The sequence below is a fragment of the Apteryx mantelli genome, chromosome 36 (genome assembly GCF_036417845.1).
Source record: "Apteryx mantelli isolate bAptMan1 chromosome 36, bAptMan1.hap1, whole genome shotgun sequence".
NCBI lineage: Eukaryota > Metazoa > Chordata > Aves > Apterygiformes > Apterygidae > Apteryx > Apteryx mantelli.
In genome coordinates, this window is record NC_090013.1 from 1,061,282 (window position 1) to 1,078,773 (window position 17,492).

Below are 17,492 nucleotides of genomic sequence, written 5' to 3' on the forward strand. Positions count from 1 at the left end.
GGTGGAGATGAGGGTGGATTCTTGGGTGACTCGTATAGGGTTGTGCATGGGGCACCCATGGGCTGAGCCCCTCTCCACCCTGCCCGGACACCTGGGCCCCTCTCTGCAGGCCCACTGAGATCTCGCTCACCACCAAATTGGTGCAAATCTGGGATCGGGGCAAATTTGGGCATTTAGGGGCAAATGTGGGGGGTCAAAGGCAAATCCAGCCTCGGGGGGGCAACTGAGCCCTTTATAGCTCCCCAGGTTCCCCCATTTCCACCAGAAAGGGGAGGATTTAGGGTGGGAAAAGCTTGGATTCACCCCCAAAATGAGCCTGGTGACAACCTGAAGGGGGCTTTGGGGGGGGGGGTGTCGCATTTTTGGGGTGGGAGGTGAAGGACACCTGGGGCCACCCAGAGCCATAAATAAATTTATTAAGACAATAAATCACAATAAATAATGTACATTAAAGTGCCTGGCAATAAATTAGAGGGCCCCCCCCTCAGGCCTGCTGGGGGGGGGAGTCGGAGGATGGCTGGGGCACCCATGGGTGCAGGGAGGCTTTGAGGGTGGGGGCTGCTCAGGGTCCTGGGGCACCCCCAGATTTCCAGATGGTGAGGTCTCAGGACCCAAACTTCTGGGTGGGTGGGGTCTCCAGGGTCCCCCGATGTCTCTGGGGCCCCCCAAGTCACCTGGCAGGTGGGTCTCCAGCCCCACATCTCCAGGATGGTGGGTCTCCAGCCACAGATCTCTGTGCAGGTGGGTCTCCAGACCCAGATCTTCGGGAAGGGGGGGGTCTACAAGGTCCTTTGATGTTCCCAAATCTCCTGTCAGGTGGTCTCCAGCCCCAGATCTCCATACGAGTGGGTCTCCAGCCCCAAGTCTCCATTCGGGTGGGTCTCCAGCCCCACATCTCTGGGCAGGGGGGTCTCTGGACTGAAGTCTTTGTGCAGGGGGGGTCTGCAGAGTCCCTTGATGTCCCCACATCTCCATGCAGGTGGGTCTCCAGCCCCACATCTCCAGGAAGTTGGATCTCTAGTTCCGAACATCCAGGGACAGGGGTCTACAAGGTCCCTTGACGTCACCAAATATCCACGCAGCTGGGTCTCCAGGCCCAGATCTCCATGCAGGGGGGTCTCTGGACCCAAGTTTCTGGGCAGCGGGTGTCTCTGTCCCCTGCCAGCTGGCAGCAGGTGCTGGGCGTCAGTCGGTGGCGATGCGGATCATGCCCACGAAGTTGCCCTCACGGTCGTCCTGAGCCAGCTGCCAACTGTCCCCGGGCAGCTCACCGGCCAGCCTCAGCTCGAGGACATCACCGGTCTGCAGGTGCCCCACGGCTTGCGTCAGCTCCGAGTGAGCCGGCCCCGGCCCCGGGGTCAAAGTCAACGGTACGGCTAACAACGGCCGTGATGAGTTATCCCGGAGGACCTGGAGCGTCACGGCGCCGCCGGGACACGTGGCCTCCGTGCACGCCAGGGCGAACTGGCCGTAGAGGAGGTAGAGCCCGCCCGCATCCACCTGCAGCCCCTGCGCCACCGGCTGCACGTCCCCGCTGACGAAGACGCCGTTGATGCCTTCCTCGTACCGCCAGGCCAGTCGCGAGGGCACTGCCAGCGAGCCTGGAGAGAGCGGGAGAAAACGGGGGGGAAAAGGAAAAAAAAAGGCATCGTGAGCCTGGGTGGAAATGGGAAACGGTAGGAAAGGGGTGCTGTGATGCCCATGGGAATCATGGATGGGGCACCCAATTTTTTAGGGGGGGGGGGGGGAGCCCTGGAGACCATGGTATGGAGGATGCTCCATGATGGCCTGATGGACCATGGGATGGAGGATGCTCCGTGATGGCCCCATGGGCTGGAGGACACCCCGTGACATCCCTGGGGACCGTGGGATGGAGAACACTCCGTGACAGCCCTGGGGGCTGGAGGACACCCTGTGATGTTTCCACGGGCTGGAGGACACCCCGTGACGTCCCTGGGGACCATGGGATGGAGAACGCTCCGTGACAGCCCTGGGGGCTGGAGGACACCCTGTGATGTTTCCATGGGCTAGAGGACACCCCGTGACGTCCCTGGGGACTGTGGGATGGAGAACACTCCGTGACAGCCCTGGGGGCTGGAGGACACCCTGTGATGTTTCCGTGGGCTGGAGGACACCCCGTGACGTCCCTGGGGACCATGGGATGGAGAACGCTCCGTGACAGCCCTGGGGGCTGGAGGACACCCTGTGATGTTTCCGTGGGCTAGAGGACACCCCGTGACGTCCCTGGGGACTGTGGGATGGAGAACACTCCGTGACAGCCCTGGGGGCTGGAGGACACCCTGTGATGTTTCCACGGGCTGGAGGACACCCCGTGACGTCCCTGGGGACCATGGGATGGAGAATGCTCCGTGACAGCCCCGGGGGATGGAGGACACCCTGTGATGTTTCCACGGGCTGGAGGACACCCCGTGACGTCCCTGGGGACCATGGGATGGAGAATGCTCCGTGACAGCCCCGGGGGATGGAGGACACCCTGTGATGTTTCCACGGGCTAGAGGACACCCCGTGACGTCCCTGGGGACCATGGGCTGGAGGTTGCTCCGTGACAACCCTGGGGGACTGGGGACACCCCATGACGGCCCTAGGGATGGAGGACACCCCATGACAGCCCCGGGGACCACAGGATGCTCCGTGATGGTTCCGGATGAGCTGGCGCAGGGCCACCTTTTCCCCTCTGAGGTCGGAACATGGAAGGTGCCACCCTCCCTCCCCACACGGTGCTTTCGAGATGACTGGGCCAGGCGCTGGAGGAAGGACTGCTCCTGCCTGTCCCGGCGACCCCCCGTCCCCCCCTCTCCCCGTCCCCCCCCAGCACTTACCAGCGCTGAGCAGCACGTGGGCGGCCGTGGCACCCTGCGCGGAAGGAGAGCGGGTGTCAGCAGGAAGGGCCCAGGCGTCCCCAGTTCCTCCCACCCCCAGCGCAGGAGAAGGGGAAGTCTGGAACCTCTGGAGGGTTTCGGCTTGGGATTTGGGGACTTTCCAGAGCCCCCAGGGGGATTTTGGTGGGTCCCCGCCACCAGGATGGGGAGGGGACAGGGTCATTCGCCCCCTTTGAGGATGGGGAAACCGAGGCATGGGGGGGAGGGGGGGGGCACCAGACAGACAGACACCCCTTGGCCCCAGGGGACAGTCCCGGACAGGTGGACAGACATGTCCCTCCTGGATGGACACATGGACCCCCAGACGGATAGACAGGAGGCGGGAGGGATGGACACCCGGATGCACAGGTGGATGGACCCCTAGATGGACACACAGACCCCCAGATGGACATACAGACAGACGGACAGCTGAGTGGCTAGATGGACACGCGGACGGATGCACAGCCAGGCAGGCAGCCAGGCAGGCAGATAGATGGACTTCCAGATAGACAGATATGTGGACAGACACCTGGAAGGACAGACACTCAGACAGACACCAGGATGGATGGACACCTAGATGGACACCTAGATGGATGGACATCTGGATGGATACCTGGACACATGGACTCCTGGACAGACAGACACCTGGATGGATGGATACCCAGATGGACAGACATGAGGATGGACACAGTTGTGAGCAGCCAGACAGATGGAGGGACACATGGATAGACATATGGACACCTGGATGGACAGACACCCAGACAGATGGACACCTGGATGCATGGACATCTGGACAGAGAGACACCCAGATGGATAGACATAAGAACAGACACACATGTGCCGATGGATGAATGGAAACTGGGATGGACAGACACCTGGACGGACACCCAGATGGCTGGACACCCAGATAGACAGAGAGCCTGGACTGACACTCAGATGGACGGACACCTGGATGGACACCCGGACAGACAGCAGGACACCTGAGCGGATGGACGCTCAGGTGGACATCCAGAAGGACAGACACCCAGATGGACAGACAGGCACCCAGACAGACAGACACCTGGACGGATGGACAGAAACACGGACGGAAAGACAGAGACACGGATGGAAACACAGAGACACGGATGGAAAGACAGAGAAACGGATGGATGGACAGAGACACGGACGGCTGGACAGACACCTGGACGGCTGGACACCCGGACGGCCGGACACCCGGACAGCTGGACAGAGACCCAGAGAGAGAGAGAGACCCAGCTGGACGGACAGACACCCGGGTGGACAGACGGACACGCAGGCAGCCGCCCCGAGGGCCGGGCAGAGGCACGGACGGACGGACAGACAGACGGACGGACAGACAGACGGACCCCCCGACGGCCGGGCGCGGCGCCCACCTGCGGCGCGGGGGGGGCCCGCAGCAGCCCCAGCAGCGCGGCGGCGGCGGCGGCGGCGCCCAGCGCGGCGGCGCCCAGGGCGGCGGCGAGCGGCGGCAGCAGGCGGCGGCGGCGGCGGCCCCGCGGCTCCCCCGCGCTCTCGGCGTCGACGGCGGCATCGGCGGCGGCGGCGGGCGGCGGCATCGCGGCGGCGGCGGCGGCGGCGCGGGCGCCTTTATAGCGGGGTCGCCGCTGCCGGGCGGGGGGCGGGGCGACACCGGGGGCGGGGCGAGCCCGGGGGGGGGGGGACGGGGACGGGGACGGGGCGGTACCGGAGGGCACCGGCGACACCGGGGGCGGGGAGAGCCCGGAGACGGGGGACGCCGGGGGGAGCGGGGGGCACCGCGGGACACCGGGAGAGCTGGGGACACCGGGGACACCGGGGGACCAAAGGACACTGGGAGATCTAGGGACATCGGGGGACACCGGGGGGGACCAGGGGACACCAGGAGAACTGGGGACACCAGAAGGATCAGGGGACACTGGGGACACCAAGGGGCACCGGGTGACCGGGGACACCGGGGGGATCGGGGGCACCGGGGGGGACCAGGGGGCACCAGGAGAACTAGGGACACCAGAAGGATCAGGGGACACTGGGGACACCAAGGGACACCGAGGGACACCGGGGGGACTCCTGGGACACTAGGGGACACTGGGAGAACTGGTGACACCGGGGGGGACCAGGGGGGGACCAGGGGGCACCGGGGGGGACCAGGGGGACCAAGAGACACCGGGAGAACTAGGGACATCAGGGGACACCGGGGACACTGGGGGGGACCAGGGGGCACCAGGGACACCGGGAGAACTAGGGACATCGGGGGACACCGGAGAGGACCAGGGGGCACCAGGGTGACCGGGGACACTGGGAGAACTAGGGACACCAGAAGGATCAGGGGACACTGGGGACACCAAGGGATACCGAGGGGCACCGGGGTGACCGGGGACACCGGGAGGACTCCTGGGACACTAGGGGACACTGGGAGAACTGGTGACACTTGGGACACCGGGGGGACCAGGGGGACCAAGAGACACCAAGAGAACTAGGGACATCGGGGGACATCGGGGACACTGGGGACACCAACGGACACCAGGGGGCACCTGGGAGACCAGGGGACACTGGGAGAACTGGGGACACTGGGGGAGACCAGGGGGCACCGGGGGGAGGACCAGGAGAACTAGGGACACTGGGGGAGACCAGGGGAGACCCGGGAGACTAGGGGACACCAGGGGACACTGGTGGAGCTGGGGACACCGGGGGACACTGGGGAGGAGGGATGGAAAGAGGAGGAGGAGGAGGAGAGGGGAGGAAACCAGTGAGTGCGGTGAGAGGGAGGGAGGAAGAGAGGGACGGAAAGAGAGAGGGAGGGAGGGGACGGGGGGGGTGGAAAGGGGGAGGGAGGGAGGAGAGAGGAAGGAGGGATGGAAAGAAGGAGGAGACAGGAGGGAGGGAGGAGGAAAGGAGGGATGGAAAGAGGGAAGGAGGGAGGAAGAAGAGAGGGAAGGAGGGAGGAAGAAAGGGAGAGAGGGAGGGAAAAAGAGAGGAAAGGGGGAGGGAGACAGAGAGAGGGAGAGAGGGAGGGAGAAGGAGAAGGGAGAGGAGGAGGAAGGAGAGGGGCAGAAGGCTGGGAAGGGACCCAGGCGTCCGGGGCTTGCCCAGCTCCCCCACCAGGGCCGGGAAGGGGCCCAGGCGTCCGGGCGCTGCCCACGGGGACCCAGGCGTCCGGGAACTCAAAGCCCGGGGGGGGGGGGCGGGGTTGGGCTCCCGGACGCCTGGGCCCCTCCCGCCGTGACGTCCCCCCCCCCCCCCCCGGGGATTTCGCCTCCCCCGGCCCTGATGAGGCCTCGGAGTTTCCTACCCGGAAACCGCGGCTTCTCCCGGGGGCTCCGGGAAGGATCTGGCGGTGGCGGCGGCTGGGGGGGGGCCCGGACGCCTGGGCCCCCTGGGGGTGGGGAATATCCTCCTTCCCCCCCCCCCCCCAGCAAGGCCCGGACGCCTGGGTCCTCATTTCGGCTGGTGGGGTGGGGCCTGGACACCCGGACGCCTGGGCCCCCCTGGGGTGGGGGAGCAGGAGCCCCGGATGCCTGGGGCGGGTGCGAGGGTGCGAGCAACGGTGCGAGGGTGCGTGCGAGGGTGTGAGCCCTCGTGTGAGGGTGCGTGCGAGGGTGCGTGCGAGGGTGTGAGCCCTTGTGCGAGGGTCCGTGCGAGGGTGCGTGCGAGGGTGTGAGCCCTCGTGTGAGGGTGCGTGCGAGGGTGTGAGCCCTCATGCGAGGGTCCATGTGAGGGGCTGTGCGAGGGTCTGTGCAAGGGTGTGAGCCCTCGTGCGAGGGTCCGTGCGAGGGTCTGTGCGAGGGTGTGAGCCCTCGTGCGAGGGTCCGTGCGAGGGTCTGTGCGAGGGTGCAAGCCCTCATGCGAGGGGCTGTGCGAGGGTCTGTGCGAGGGTGCGAGCCCTCATGCGAGGGTCCGTGCGAGGGGCTGTGCGAGCCCTCGTGCGAGGGGCTGTGCGAGGGTCTGTGCGAGGGTGCGAGCCCTCATGCGAGGGGCTGTGCGAGGGGCTGTGCGAGCCCTCGTGCGAGGGGCTGTGTGAGGGTGCAAGCTCTTGTTGCAGGGGCCGTGCGAGCCCTTGTGCAAAGGTCCGTGCAAGGGTGTGAGCCCTCGTGCGAGGGTCCGTGCAAGGGTCTGTGCGAGGGTGCGAGCCCTCATGCGAGGGGCTGTGCGAGGGGCTGTGCGAGCCCTTGTGCAAAGGTCCGTGCAAGGGTGCGAGCCCTCGTGTGAGGGTCCATGCAAGCCCTCGTGCGAGGGTCTGTGCGAGGGTCCGTGTGAGCCCTTGTGCAAGGGTCCATGCGAGGGTCTGTGCGAGGGGCCATGTAAGGGTGCGAGCCCTCGTGCGAGGGTCTGTGCGAGAATCTGTGCAAGGGTCCGTGCGAGGGGCTGTGCAAGCCCTCGTGCGAGGGGCTGTGCGAGGGTGTGAGCCCTTGTGTGAGGGGCTGTGCGAGGGGCCGTGCAAGCCACCATGTGAGGCTCCGTGCAAGGGTCTGTGCGAGGGGCTGTGTGAGGGTCTGAGGGTCCATGCGAGCCCTCGTGCGAGGGGCCGTGCGAGGGTCTGTGCAAGCCCTTGTGCAAGGGTCTGTGCGAGGGTGCGAGCCCCCGTGCGAGGGCCGTGCCCGGTCCCGTGTGAGCCCCCGTGCAAGCCCTGCCCCTACCCCGTGCAAGGGCTCACACGAGCCCCCTCCAGGTCCCGTGCGAGGGTCTGTGCGAGGGTGTGAGCCCTTGTGCGGGGGGCCGTGTGAGGGGCCGTGCGAGGGTGCGAGCCCTCATGAGAGGGTCCGTGTGAGCCCTCGTGCGTGGGGTCTGTCCCCATGGTGTCCTCAGCATCAAGTGTCCCCTGCGCGAGGGCCGTGCCCGGTCCCGCGTCAGCCCCCGTGCAAACCCTGCCCCTACCCCGTGCAAGGGCTCACGCGAGCCCCCTCCAGGCCCCGTGCGAGCCCCGAGCCGGCCCTCGCACCGGGCCCAGCCGAGGCCCCCTCCAGCCCCCGTCCGGGCCCAGGCCCCGCTCCCGGCCCCACTCCCGGCCCCGTCGAGGCCGCCGCAGACCCCGCCCCGCTCCGGCCCCGCCCACGCACAGGCCCCTCTCCTTCCGCTTTGCCCCGCCCCGCCTCCCGCCGGCGGCGGCGGCCAATCAGCGCCCTGTGCCCCGGGAGGGGGGCGTGGCGCGGGCCGCGCGGGTCACGTGGCTGCGGCGCGGCGCGGCGCGGTGACGCTCTCGGGGGGCCGCGGCCGCTCGGGCCCGGCGCCCCCCTCCCCACCCGTTGCCGGTACGCGGGGGGCGGGGCCGGCGCCGGGGGGGCGGGGCCAGGCGGGGCACCCTCGGCACAGGGAGCCTCCCGCGGCGGGAGGCCGGGGGCGGGGGGGGGGGGGGGGAGAGGTAACGTGTGGGGGCGTGGCTGAGCGAGGTGGTGGGTGACGTCACGGCCAGGGCCGGGAGAGGCGGGGCACACGTGGGCGGGGGCGTGGTCCGGGTGGGCGTGGCCAGCCCGGGGCGTGGCCGGGCAGTGCAGGGCCTTTGGGGAAGGGCCGGGGGGGTGTGGGGGGACCTCGGGGCGGGGGGGGCACCGGGGGGGGCTACGGGTGCTGGGGAGGGTCATGGGATCGAGGGGGGGTTACTGGGGTGGGTCATGGGGGGGATTTGGGGACAAGGGGGGGGTCACCAAGGGGGTCTCAGGCACCAGGGGGGTCCCAGGGGGGCCTTTGGGGACCAGTGGGGTCACCGAGGCGGCCATGGGGGACTATGGGGGGGCCATAGGGCCAGGGGGTGGCCTTGGGACAGGGTGACCACTAGCACATGGTGGCCACAGGGACGAGGTGGCCACAAGGATGAGGTGACCTCAAGGACAAGGTGGTCACAGGAATGGGGTGACCACCAGGACAAGGTGGCCATGGGGACGAGGTGGCCACAAGGATGAGGTGACCTCAAGGACAAGGTGGTCACAGGAATGGGGTGACCACCAGGACAAGGTGGCCATGGGGACGAGGTGGCCACAAGGATGAGGTGACCTCAAGGACAAGGTGGTCACAGGAATGGGGTGACCACAAGGACAAGGTGGCCATGGGGACGAGGTGGCCACAAGGATGAGGTGACCTCAAGGACAAGGTGGTCACAGAGATGGGGTGACCACAGGGATGAGGTGACCCCAAGGCTAAGGTGGCCACAGGGACAAGGTGACTCTAAGAACAAGGTGGCCATGGGGACGAGGTGGCCACAAGGATGAGGTGACCTCAAGGACAAGGTGGTCACAGGGACAGGGTGACTCTAAGGACAAGGTGACCACGGGGGTGGAGTGACCACAAAGATGAGGTGGCCGTGGGAACAGGGTCACCATAAGGATGAGGTGACCCTCAGGAAAAGGTGGCCACGAGGATGGGGTGACCATGGTGTTGGGGTGACCACAGGGATGAGGTGACCCTCAGGACAAGGTGGCCATGGGGACAAGGTGGCCCCAGGGCTGAGATGGCCCCGTGACCACAGCGGGGGTGGTGGCCGGCCACCCACGGGGACAGCAGTGGCCTGGCGACCCCAGAGGGGCAGGTGGCCGCTGGTTGTGGGGACGCGGTGGCCTGGTGGCCCTGGGAAGCCACTGGCCCAGCCTGGAGCTCTCTCTTTTGCCGCAGGGACTCGCTGCCACGTTGGGACCACAAGGAGGTGACCCTGCGGTGTCCCCTGGCGTCCCTGGCCCCTGGCGTTGAGTGTCCCCCGTGTTGTCCCCAGCATTGAGCATTCCTCAATGTCCCTTGGCATTGAGTGTCCCTCAATGTTCCTTGGTGTCCCTGGGCATCGAGCATCCCCCAACGTCCCCCCTGGCATTGAGCGTCCCCCGATGTCCTCTGGCGTTGGGTGTCCCCCATGGTGTCCCCAGCATTGAGAGTCCCTCAATGTCCCCTAGTGTCCCTAAGCATCGCGTGTCCCCCAGCGTCCCCTGGCCTTGAGTGTTCCGTGACGTCCCCTGGTGTTGAGTGTCTCCTGCAGTGTCCTCAGCATCGAGCGTCCCCTGATGTCCCCAGCGTCGAGTGTCCCCCGTGGTGTCCCCTGGCATCAAGTGTCCCCCATGGTGTCCTCAGCATCGAGCGTCCCCCAACATCCCCTGGCACTGAGCGTCTCCCAACGTCCCTTGGTATTGAGTGTCTTCCATGGTGTCCTCAGCATCAAGTGTCCCCCGCGGTGTCCCCCAGCATCAAGTGTCCCCTGTGGTGTCCTCGGCATCAAGTGTCCCCTGATGTCCCTCAGCGCTGAGTGTCTCCCATGGTTTCCCCAGCACCAAATGTCCCCCAACGTCCCCCGGCGTTGAGTGTCCCCCGTGGTGTCCTCGGCATTGAGCGTCCCCTGACGTCCCCCAGCCTTGAACGTCCCCGCGTCGCGTCCCCAACCTCTGTCCCCACCCGTCCCCACATCCACCCCCATCAACCCTCCTTAACCCCAATTCTCCTTCCGTATCCGGCCCCGAGTGCCACCACTCCGGGCGCTTTTCCGGCCCTGGAAACCCGTGTGACACCGGCAGAGGACGCGTCTCCTCGGGGCCAATCCCGCCGACAACCTTGTTGGCCTTTAATTGGGCTTTTTCCCACGCCCGGGGGCCGGCACAGGAACGGGTTTTCCGAGTCGGGAAGCCGGGGCGCGTCCTGGCATGCTGCGGGGGATTTCGGGAACGCTGAGCAGAGGTCGCCTTGTTGCCTTCGCCTATTAATTATTAATCGTTCCTCCCAGCGAGCAGGCACCATCCGGCGGCTTTTTCCCCCAAAACGCAAAGGTATTTTCCCGCCGCGTTTCCGGCATCTAGGAAGGGTTTTGCGGGAGGGTTTTTTGCCTTTTTTTCCCAGGTTTTCCGGGGCTTTTTTAGCCCGCCGTTCCCGCATGGATGCCCTGGGTGGATTCGCTTGCGCCTGCGCCGGGCTCGTGCTGCTGCTGCTGCTCGCGGCCGCTCATCGCTTGGGTCTCCTCTACCAGCTGCGGCATAAGGTAGGAGGACACGTGGTTTTGGGGGGAAAAAAGCGCCTTTTGGGACAATTGGGACTTTCTGGTTCCTCGGTTCCCAGGTGGATCCCAAAAGCAGCCGGCACGGGGGCGAGCTGGTGGCGGAGGTGCTGAGGGCCCATGGCGTGCGCTGCCTCTTCGCCCTGGCCGGTGGCCACGTGTCCCCCGTGCTGGTGGCCTGCGAGAAGCTGGGCCTGCGGGTGGTGGACACCCGGCACGAGGCCACCGCCGTCTTCGCCGCCGACGCCGTCGCCCGCCTCTCGGGTGGGTGCGCGGGGAGCGCGTGGTCCCCGGGGTCACCCCCCGGCAGCGGGTTGTCCCCTTTCATCCCTAGCTGGGTGGGTTTTGGGGTGATTTCCCAGGGTTTTGGACCATCTGAGGTGGCTCCGCTCGGTGGTGGTCACCCAAACCCCATTAAATGGGGGGGTATCCGCAGCCAGGTGGGTTTTGGGGGGATTTCCCTGGGTTTTGGCCCCTTTGTCACCTCCCCAGGAGTGGCTCATCCCCTTTCATCCCTAGCTGAGTGGGTTTTGGGGTGATTTCCCGGGGTTTTGGGCCATCTGGGGTGGCCCCACTTGGTGGTGGTCACCCAAACCCCATTAAATTGAGGGTGTCCATAGCTGAGTGGGTTTTGGGGGGATTTTCTTGGGGTTTGACCCCTTCGTCATCCCTGGGTGATGTAGCTGGGTGGGTTTTGGGATGATTTCCCTGGGTTTTGGGGCATTTGGGGTGGCCCCGCTCGGTGGTGGTCCCCCAAAGCCCCATTAAACAGGGGGCAACCATCGCTGGGTGCATTTTGGGGCGATTTCCCTGCTTTTCGCCCCCGGGGGATGCCCCATCCCCACCGCCCGTGTGTCCCCGCAGGTCGCATCGGCGTCGCCGTCGTCACCGCCGGCCCCGGCGTCACCAACACGGTGACGGCGGTGAAGAACGCCCAGATGGCCGAGTCGCCCGTGCTGCTCCTCGGAGGGGCGGCCGCCACGCTGCAGCGGGTCAGTCCTGTCCCCAAAACCCCGGGGACAACTTCGGGGACAGAGGAGGAGGGAAAAACCCCTCTTTTCCAGGCGGCTTGAGCTGGATTTGACCTTTTGGGGGTGTTTTTTGTCGCGCAGGGGCGCGGAGCGCTGCAGGAGATCGACCAGCTGTCGCTCTTCAAGACGCTTTGCAAGCGGCGCACGTCGGTGCGCGCCGTGCGGGACATCGTCCCCGCGCTGCGCCAGGCCATCGCCACCGCGCAGTCGGGCACGCCGGGTAAGGGACGACGGCCCCGGGCGGGGGCGCGGGGGCCGTTTTCCCGCCGTTTGGCAGCTTCGGGGTGGTTTTTCCCGCGTTTTGGCCGCTTCGGGACAGTTTTTCCCGCGCTTTGGCCGCTTTGGGGCGATTTTCCCTGTGTTTCGGCCGTTTTGGGGTGGTTTTTCCCGCGGTTCGGCTGCCTCGGGGTTGGTTTTCCCACGGTTTGGCTGCTTCCAGGGTTTTTTTCCCGCGGTTCGGCCACTTTTTTTTCCCACAGTTCGGCTGCTCCTGGATGGTTTTTCCCACAGTTTGGCCACTTTGGGGCAGTTTTTCCCACGGTTTGGCTGCTCCAGGGTGTTTTTTCCCACAGTTTGGCCACTTTGGGGCCGTTTTTCCCACGGTTCGGCTACTCCAGGGTGTTTTTTCCCACAGTTTGGCCACTTTGGAGCAGTTTTTCCCACAGTTTGGCCACTCCAGGGCGTTTTTTCCTGCAGTTCAGCTACTCCAGGATTTTTCCCACAGTTTGGCCACTTTGGGGCAGTTTTTCCCACGGTTTGGCTGCTTTGGGGCAGTTTTTCCTTCAGTTTGGCTGCTTCGGGGTTGGTTTTCCCGCAGTTCGGCCACTTCCAGTTTTTTTTCCCGCAATTCGGCTACTTTGGGGCAGTTTTTCCCACGGTTTGGCTGCTCTGCGGTGTTTTTCCCTGTGGCCCGGATGCTTCTGGGCATTTTTTCCCACGATCCGGTTGCTTCCAGGGTTTTTTTTCCCCCATGATCCGGGTTTTTTTCCCGCGGTGACTGAGCCTGGCTGGGGGTCCGGCAGGTCCCGTCTTCGTGGAGCTGCCCCTGGACGTGCTTTACCCCTTCCACGTGGTTGAGAAGGAGCTGGGGCAGGCGACGAGCCCCGGCGGGCTGCGGCGGAGCCTCGTCCACTGGTGAGCGGCGTCACCGGCTGCGTCACCGCGATGCCACCGCCGCTGTGACGCCGGTGGCTCCTCGCAGGTACCTGCGCAATTATGTCCACAACCTCTTCGCCGGTGCCTGGGAGCCCCGGGACATGACGCCGCTGCCCGTGCAGGTGCCGCTGGCCACCGCGGAGCAGGTGAGTGTCACCACGGCCGTCCCCACCGCCGTGCCACCGTCACCGCCGCGCCGCTGCCGCGTCCCCGGCGGGGCTGACGGCGGCGGGGCGGGCGCAGGTGCAGCAGGTCGCCGAGCTGGTGAGCCGAGCCTCGAAGCCGCTGGTGCTGCTGGGCAGCCAGGCCACGCTGCCACCGACCCCTGTGGAGGAGCTGAGGTGAGCGGCCGCGGGCGCCCGGCCTCCTCTTCCTCGCCACCGCGCGCCCATGGCCGGGCCGGGGTGCTGCGAGCCGCAGGTGAAAGCGGCAACCGGTTTGCAAAAGCGGCGGTTGCATTTGCAAAAGGGGCGGCTGCAGTTTGCAAAACTGGTGGTTGCAGTTTGCAAAAGCAGCGGCCGCGGGTTGCAAAAGCGGCGGCAGCAGTTTGCAAAAGCGGCGGCAGAAATTTGCAAAACTGGCGGCTGCAGTCTGCAAAAGCAGCGGCTGCGCTTTGCAAAACCAGGGGTTGCATTTGCAAAGGCAGCGGCTGCAGTTTGCGAAAAACAGCAGCTGGGATTTGCAAAAGCAGTGGCTGCTGTTCGCAGGAATGGCGGCAGCAATGTGCAAAAGTGGCCGCAGCTTGCAAAAGCGGCGGCTGCAACTTGCAAAACTGGTGGCTGCAGTTTGCAAAAGTGGTGGCTGCAGTTTGCAAAACTGGCTGCAGCTTGCAAAAGTGGCGGCTGCAGTTTGCAAAAGTGGCGGCTGCAGCTTGCAAGACTGGCGGCCGCAGTTTGCAAAAGCGGCTGCAGTTTGCAAAAGCAGCAGCCGCAGTTTGCAACAGCAGTGGCTGCGGCTTGCAAAAGTGGCGGCTGCAGTTTGCAAAACTGGCTGCAGCTTGCAAAAGTGTCGGCTGCGGCTTGCAAGACTGGTGACTGCAGCTTGCAAATCTGGTGGCCGCAGTTGGCAAAACTGGTGGCTGCAGTTTGCAAAAACTGGCTGCAGCTTGCAAGAGCAGCGGCCACAGTTTGCAAAAGCGGCGGCTGCGGTTTGCAAAAGCAACGGCCGCCGTTTGCAAAAGTGGCGGCCGCAGTTTGCAAAACTGGTGGCTGCAGTTTGCAAAACTGGCTGCAGCTTGCAAAAGCAGCGGCCACAGTTTGCAAAAGCAACGGCCGCCGTTTGCAAAACCGGCTGTGGCTCGCCCAACCGGCCCGTTTTTTGCGGCGCCGTTGCCCCCGCAGGGCGGCGCTGGAGGCGCTGGGCCTGCCCTGCTACCTGGGCGGCATGGCGCGGGGGCTGCTGGGCAAGGCCAGCGCCCTGCACGTCCGCCAGAACCGCCGCGATGCCCTGCGCCAGGCCGACCTCGTCATCCTGGCAGGTACGCGGGGCGGGGAAGGGTGGGGGGCACCCACGGGGGAGGCGGGGGGCACCCCGGGGCGCCGCCGCTCACCTGCCGCCCCCCCCCGCCAGGCACCGTGTGCGATTTCCGCCTCTCCTACGGGCGCGTGCTGAGCCGCCGCAGCACCGTCGTCGCCGTCAACCGGGACCGGGCGCAGCTGCTGCGCAATTCGGACGTGTTTTGGAAACCCCGGCTCGCCGTGCAAGGTGAGGGGGGACCCGAAAAGCGCAGCGGGGAGAGGGGCGCCACCAGGATGCATGTTGGCACATGTGACGAGCTGCCCCGTTCTCTGCAGGCGACGCCGCCTCCTTCCTGGTGAAGCTTTCGCAGAGCCTCTGCGGCTATTCGTGCCCCCGCGAGTGGCTCGAGGGGCTCCAAGAGGGCGACCGGCGCAAAGAGGCGGCCAACAGGTAAGCGGGGGACATGGGGGACCCACGGGGGACGTGGCGAGGGGACGCGCTTGACCCCGGCGGTGGCCCCCTCCGGCAGGGAGAAGGCGGCCGAGCCGGCGTCGGCGCATCTCAACCCGCTGGCGCTGCTGCACCGCCTGGACGCGCTGCTGCCCGACGACTGCCTGCTGGTGGCCGACGGCGGCGATTTCGTGGCCACCGCCGCCTACGTGGTGCGGCCCCGGGCGCCCCTGGGGTGGCTCGATCCCGGTAAGGGCTGGCGGCGGCGGCGGGTCCCCGCGCTGGGGCACCCACGGGTGCCGGCGCCTCGGCACAGCCGGTGGTTTCTCCGCAGGAGCTTTCGGGACGCTGGGTGTCGGCGGAGGATTCGCGCTCGGCGCCAAGCTCTGCCGGCCCGAGGCCGAGGTGGGTTGGGGGGTGGCGGTGGCGGGGTGGTGACGACAGTGACGGTGGCGGTGACGGTGACGCCCGGCAGGTTTGGATCCTCTACGGGGACGGCTCGCTGGGCTACAGCGTCATGGAGTTTGACACCTTCGTGCGGCACAAGGTAAGGGCGAAGCGTGGCGGGCGGTGCCACACCGGGCCACGCTGCACCGTGCCGTGCAATGCCACGCTGTGTCGTGCTGCGCTGTGCTGTGCAATGCCACACTGTGCCGTGCAATGCCACGCTGTGCCATGCTGCACTGTGCCATGCAATGCCACGCTGTGCTGTGCCGCACCATGCTGTGCAACGCCACGCTGTGCCATGCTGCACCGTGCCATGCAATGCCACGCTGTGCCGTGCTGCACTGTGCCATGCAATGCCATGCCGTGCTGTGCTGCACCGTGCTGTGCAATGCCATGCTGTGCCATGCTGCACTGTGCCATGCAATGCCACGCTGTGCCATGCTGCACCGTGCTGTGCAACGCCACGCCGTGCCGCACCACACTGTGCAATGCCACGCTGGGCAATGCCATATCATGCTGCATCATGCCGCGCTGTACCGTAGCCATGCTGCACTGTGCTGTGCAAGGCCACGCCACGCTGTGCAATGCCACGCTGTGCCGTGCTCTGCTGTGCTGTGCTGTGCAAGGCCACGCTGTGCAATGCCTCATCGTGCTGTGCTGCATCGTGCTGTGCAATGCCACGCTGTGCCATGCTGTATCATGCTGCACCATGCCATATGCTCCATGCTGTGCAATGCCACGCTGTGCCATGCTGTGCCGCTCCATGCCGTGCAATGCCACACTGTGCCATGCCGTATCATGCTGCACCATGCCATATGCTCCGTGCTGTGCACGGCCACGCTGTGCTGTGCTGCGCCGTACTGTGCTATGCCACGCTGTGCAATGCCATATTGCGTTGCACCATGCCGTGCTGCACCACGCTGTGCAATGCCACGCTGGGCCATGTTGCACCGTACCAGGCGGCTGTGCTGCAACATGCTATGCTGCACCTTGCCGTGCTGCGCTGTGCCATGCTGCACCGTGCCATGCCACGCTTCGCCGTATGTGCTGCACACCATGCCACGCTGCACCATGCCACGTTGCTCTGTGCCATGCCATGCTACATTGCACTGTGCTGTGCCACGCTGCACCGTGCCACACCGTGCTGTGCCATGCCGTGCCATGCTGCACTGTGCTGTGCCACGATGCACCATGCCATGCCATGTCACACTGTGCCACGCCATGCGACATTGTGTCAGGCCACCACCGGTACCAGGAAGGGCCAAGCCAGGGCTGTGGCTACTAAAGAACTGGACCTGGGTGGCGGTGGGGGGGGAGGTTGCTCCCGGGTTTGGGCCACGGGCCGCCCCCGTGGGCCACCCCGTGGCTCAGCGCCTCGCTCCACAGACGCCCGTCATCGCGCTGGTGGGCAACGACGCCTGCTGGAGCCAGATCTCCCGCGAGCAGGTGGCTCTGCTGGGCAGCAACGTGGCCTGCGGCCTCGAGTACACGGGTGAGCCACGCGCGGCGGCGCGTCCCCGTGTCCCCCCCGCCTTCCCCGGAGGCGGCGCGGAGCTGAGCCGAGCCGTCCCCGCAGATTACCACGCCGTGGCGGAGGGCCTGGGCGCCAAAGGCTTCGTGGTGGGCAGCGACGCCGGCGAGGGGCTGGACGCGGTGCTGCGCGCCGCCCAGGCCACGTGCCACCAGGGCCGGCCCGTCCTCGTCAACGCCCTCATCGGCAAGAGCGACTTCCGCCAGGGCTCCATCTCCGTGTGAGGCCACGCGTGGCACCGCCGGCCTTCAGCGCCGCCGCGGTGGCCTGTCCCCCCCGTCCCTACCCCGGCGCGGTGACACGGAGGATCCCGGCGGAGCCGCTCGGCTCGGTGCCACGGGCCACGCCGAAGTGCCACGACCCCATGGCCGGACACTCGGGGACAGGACAGCCACCGGCACGGTGCGTAACCCCGCGGTGGCTTCGTCCCCGTCCTTTCTCCCCCTACTAATAAATCGACCCCGTGTGATACGTGGCCGCGGCCACGGCGTTGCCTCCGCGCACGGCCCCCGGCGCACGCGTTGAGTGCAGCTTGTGTCCTTTATTGCTGGTGATGGTGGTGGGGCCCCGGGCCCAGCCGGACGTGG

At 66.3% G+C, this 17,492-nt stretch overlaps 1 protein-coding gene across 4 annotated transcripts; it reads left to right on the top strand.

Annotated features, from left to right (window-relative positions):
* Positions 1–8,043: 8,043 nt before the first annotated feature.
* ILVBL (ilvB acetolactate synthase like) lies at positions 8,044–17,435 on the top strand. Of its 4 annotated transcripts, XM_067314637.1 has the most exons (18): positions 8,050–8,122; positions 9,477–9,507; positions 9,832–9,976; positions 10,567–10,818; positions 10,896–11,097; positions 11,698–11,825; positions 11,946–12,084; positions 12,887–12,998; positions 13,066–13,165; positions 13,263–13,360; positions 14,360–14,496; positions 14,589–14,723; positions 14,813–14,927; positions 15,007–15,176; positions 15,262–15,332; positions 15,403–15,474; positions 16,761–16,866; positions 16,951–17,435. In XM_067314637.1, the coding sequence occupies exons 3-18, from the start codon at positions 9,857–9,859 to the stop codon at positions 17,127–17,129; spliced, it is 2,136 nt and encodes a 711-aa protein (XP_067170738.1). In that variant the 5' UTR covers positions 8,050–8,122; positions 9,477–9,507; positions 9,832–9,856; the 3' UTR covers positions 17,130–17,435. The 4 variants fall into 4 exon arrangements, with proteins under 4 accessions (XP_067170741.1, XP_067170738.1, XP_067170740.1 ...); XM_067314640.1 differs by lacking the exon at positions 9,477–9,507 and having other exon boundaries at positions 8,044–8,122; positions 10,680–10,818; XM_067314639.1 differs by lacking the exon at positions 9,832–9,976 and having other exon boundaries at positions 10,680–10,818.
* The last annotated feature ends 57 nt before the right edge of the window (positions 17,436–17,492 follow it).

Bases quoted from the DNA above. Each gene is read 5' to 3' on its own strand.
- ILVBL (XM_067314637.1), top strand. From the start codon at position 9,857: ATGTCCCCAGCGTCGAGTGTCCCCCGTGGTGTCCCCTGGCATCAAGTG. The intron at 13,166-13,262 runs GTGAGTGTCACC...GGGCGGGCGCAG, and splicing joins CGCTGGCCACCGCGGAGCAG to GTGCAGCAGGTCGCCGAGCT. The intron at 15,177-15,261 runs GTAAGGGCTGGC...GTTTCTCCGCAG, and splicing joins CCTGGGGTGGCTCGATCCCG to GAGCTTTCGGGACGCTGGGT.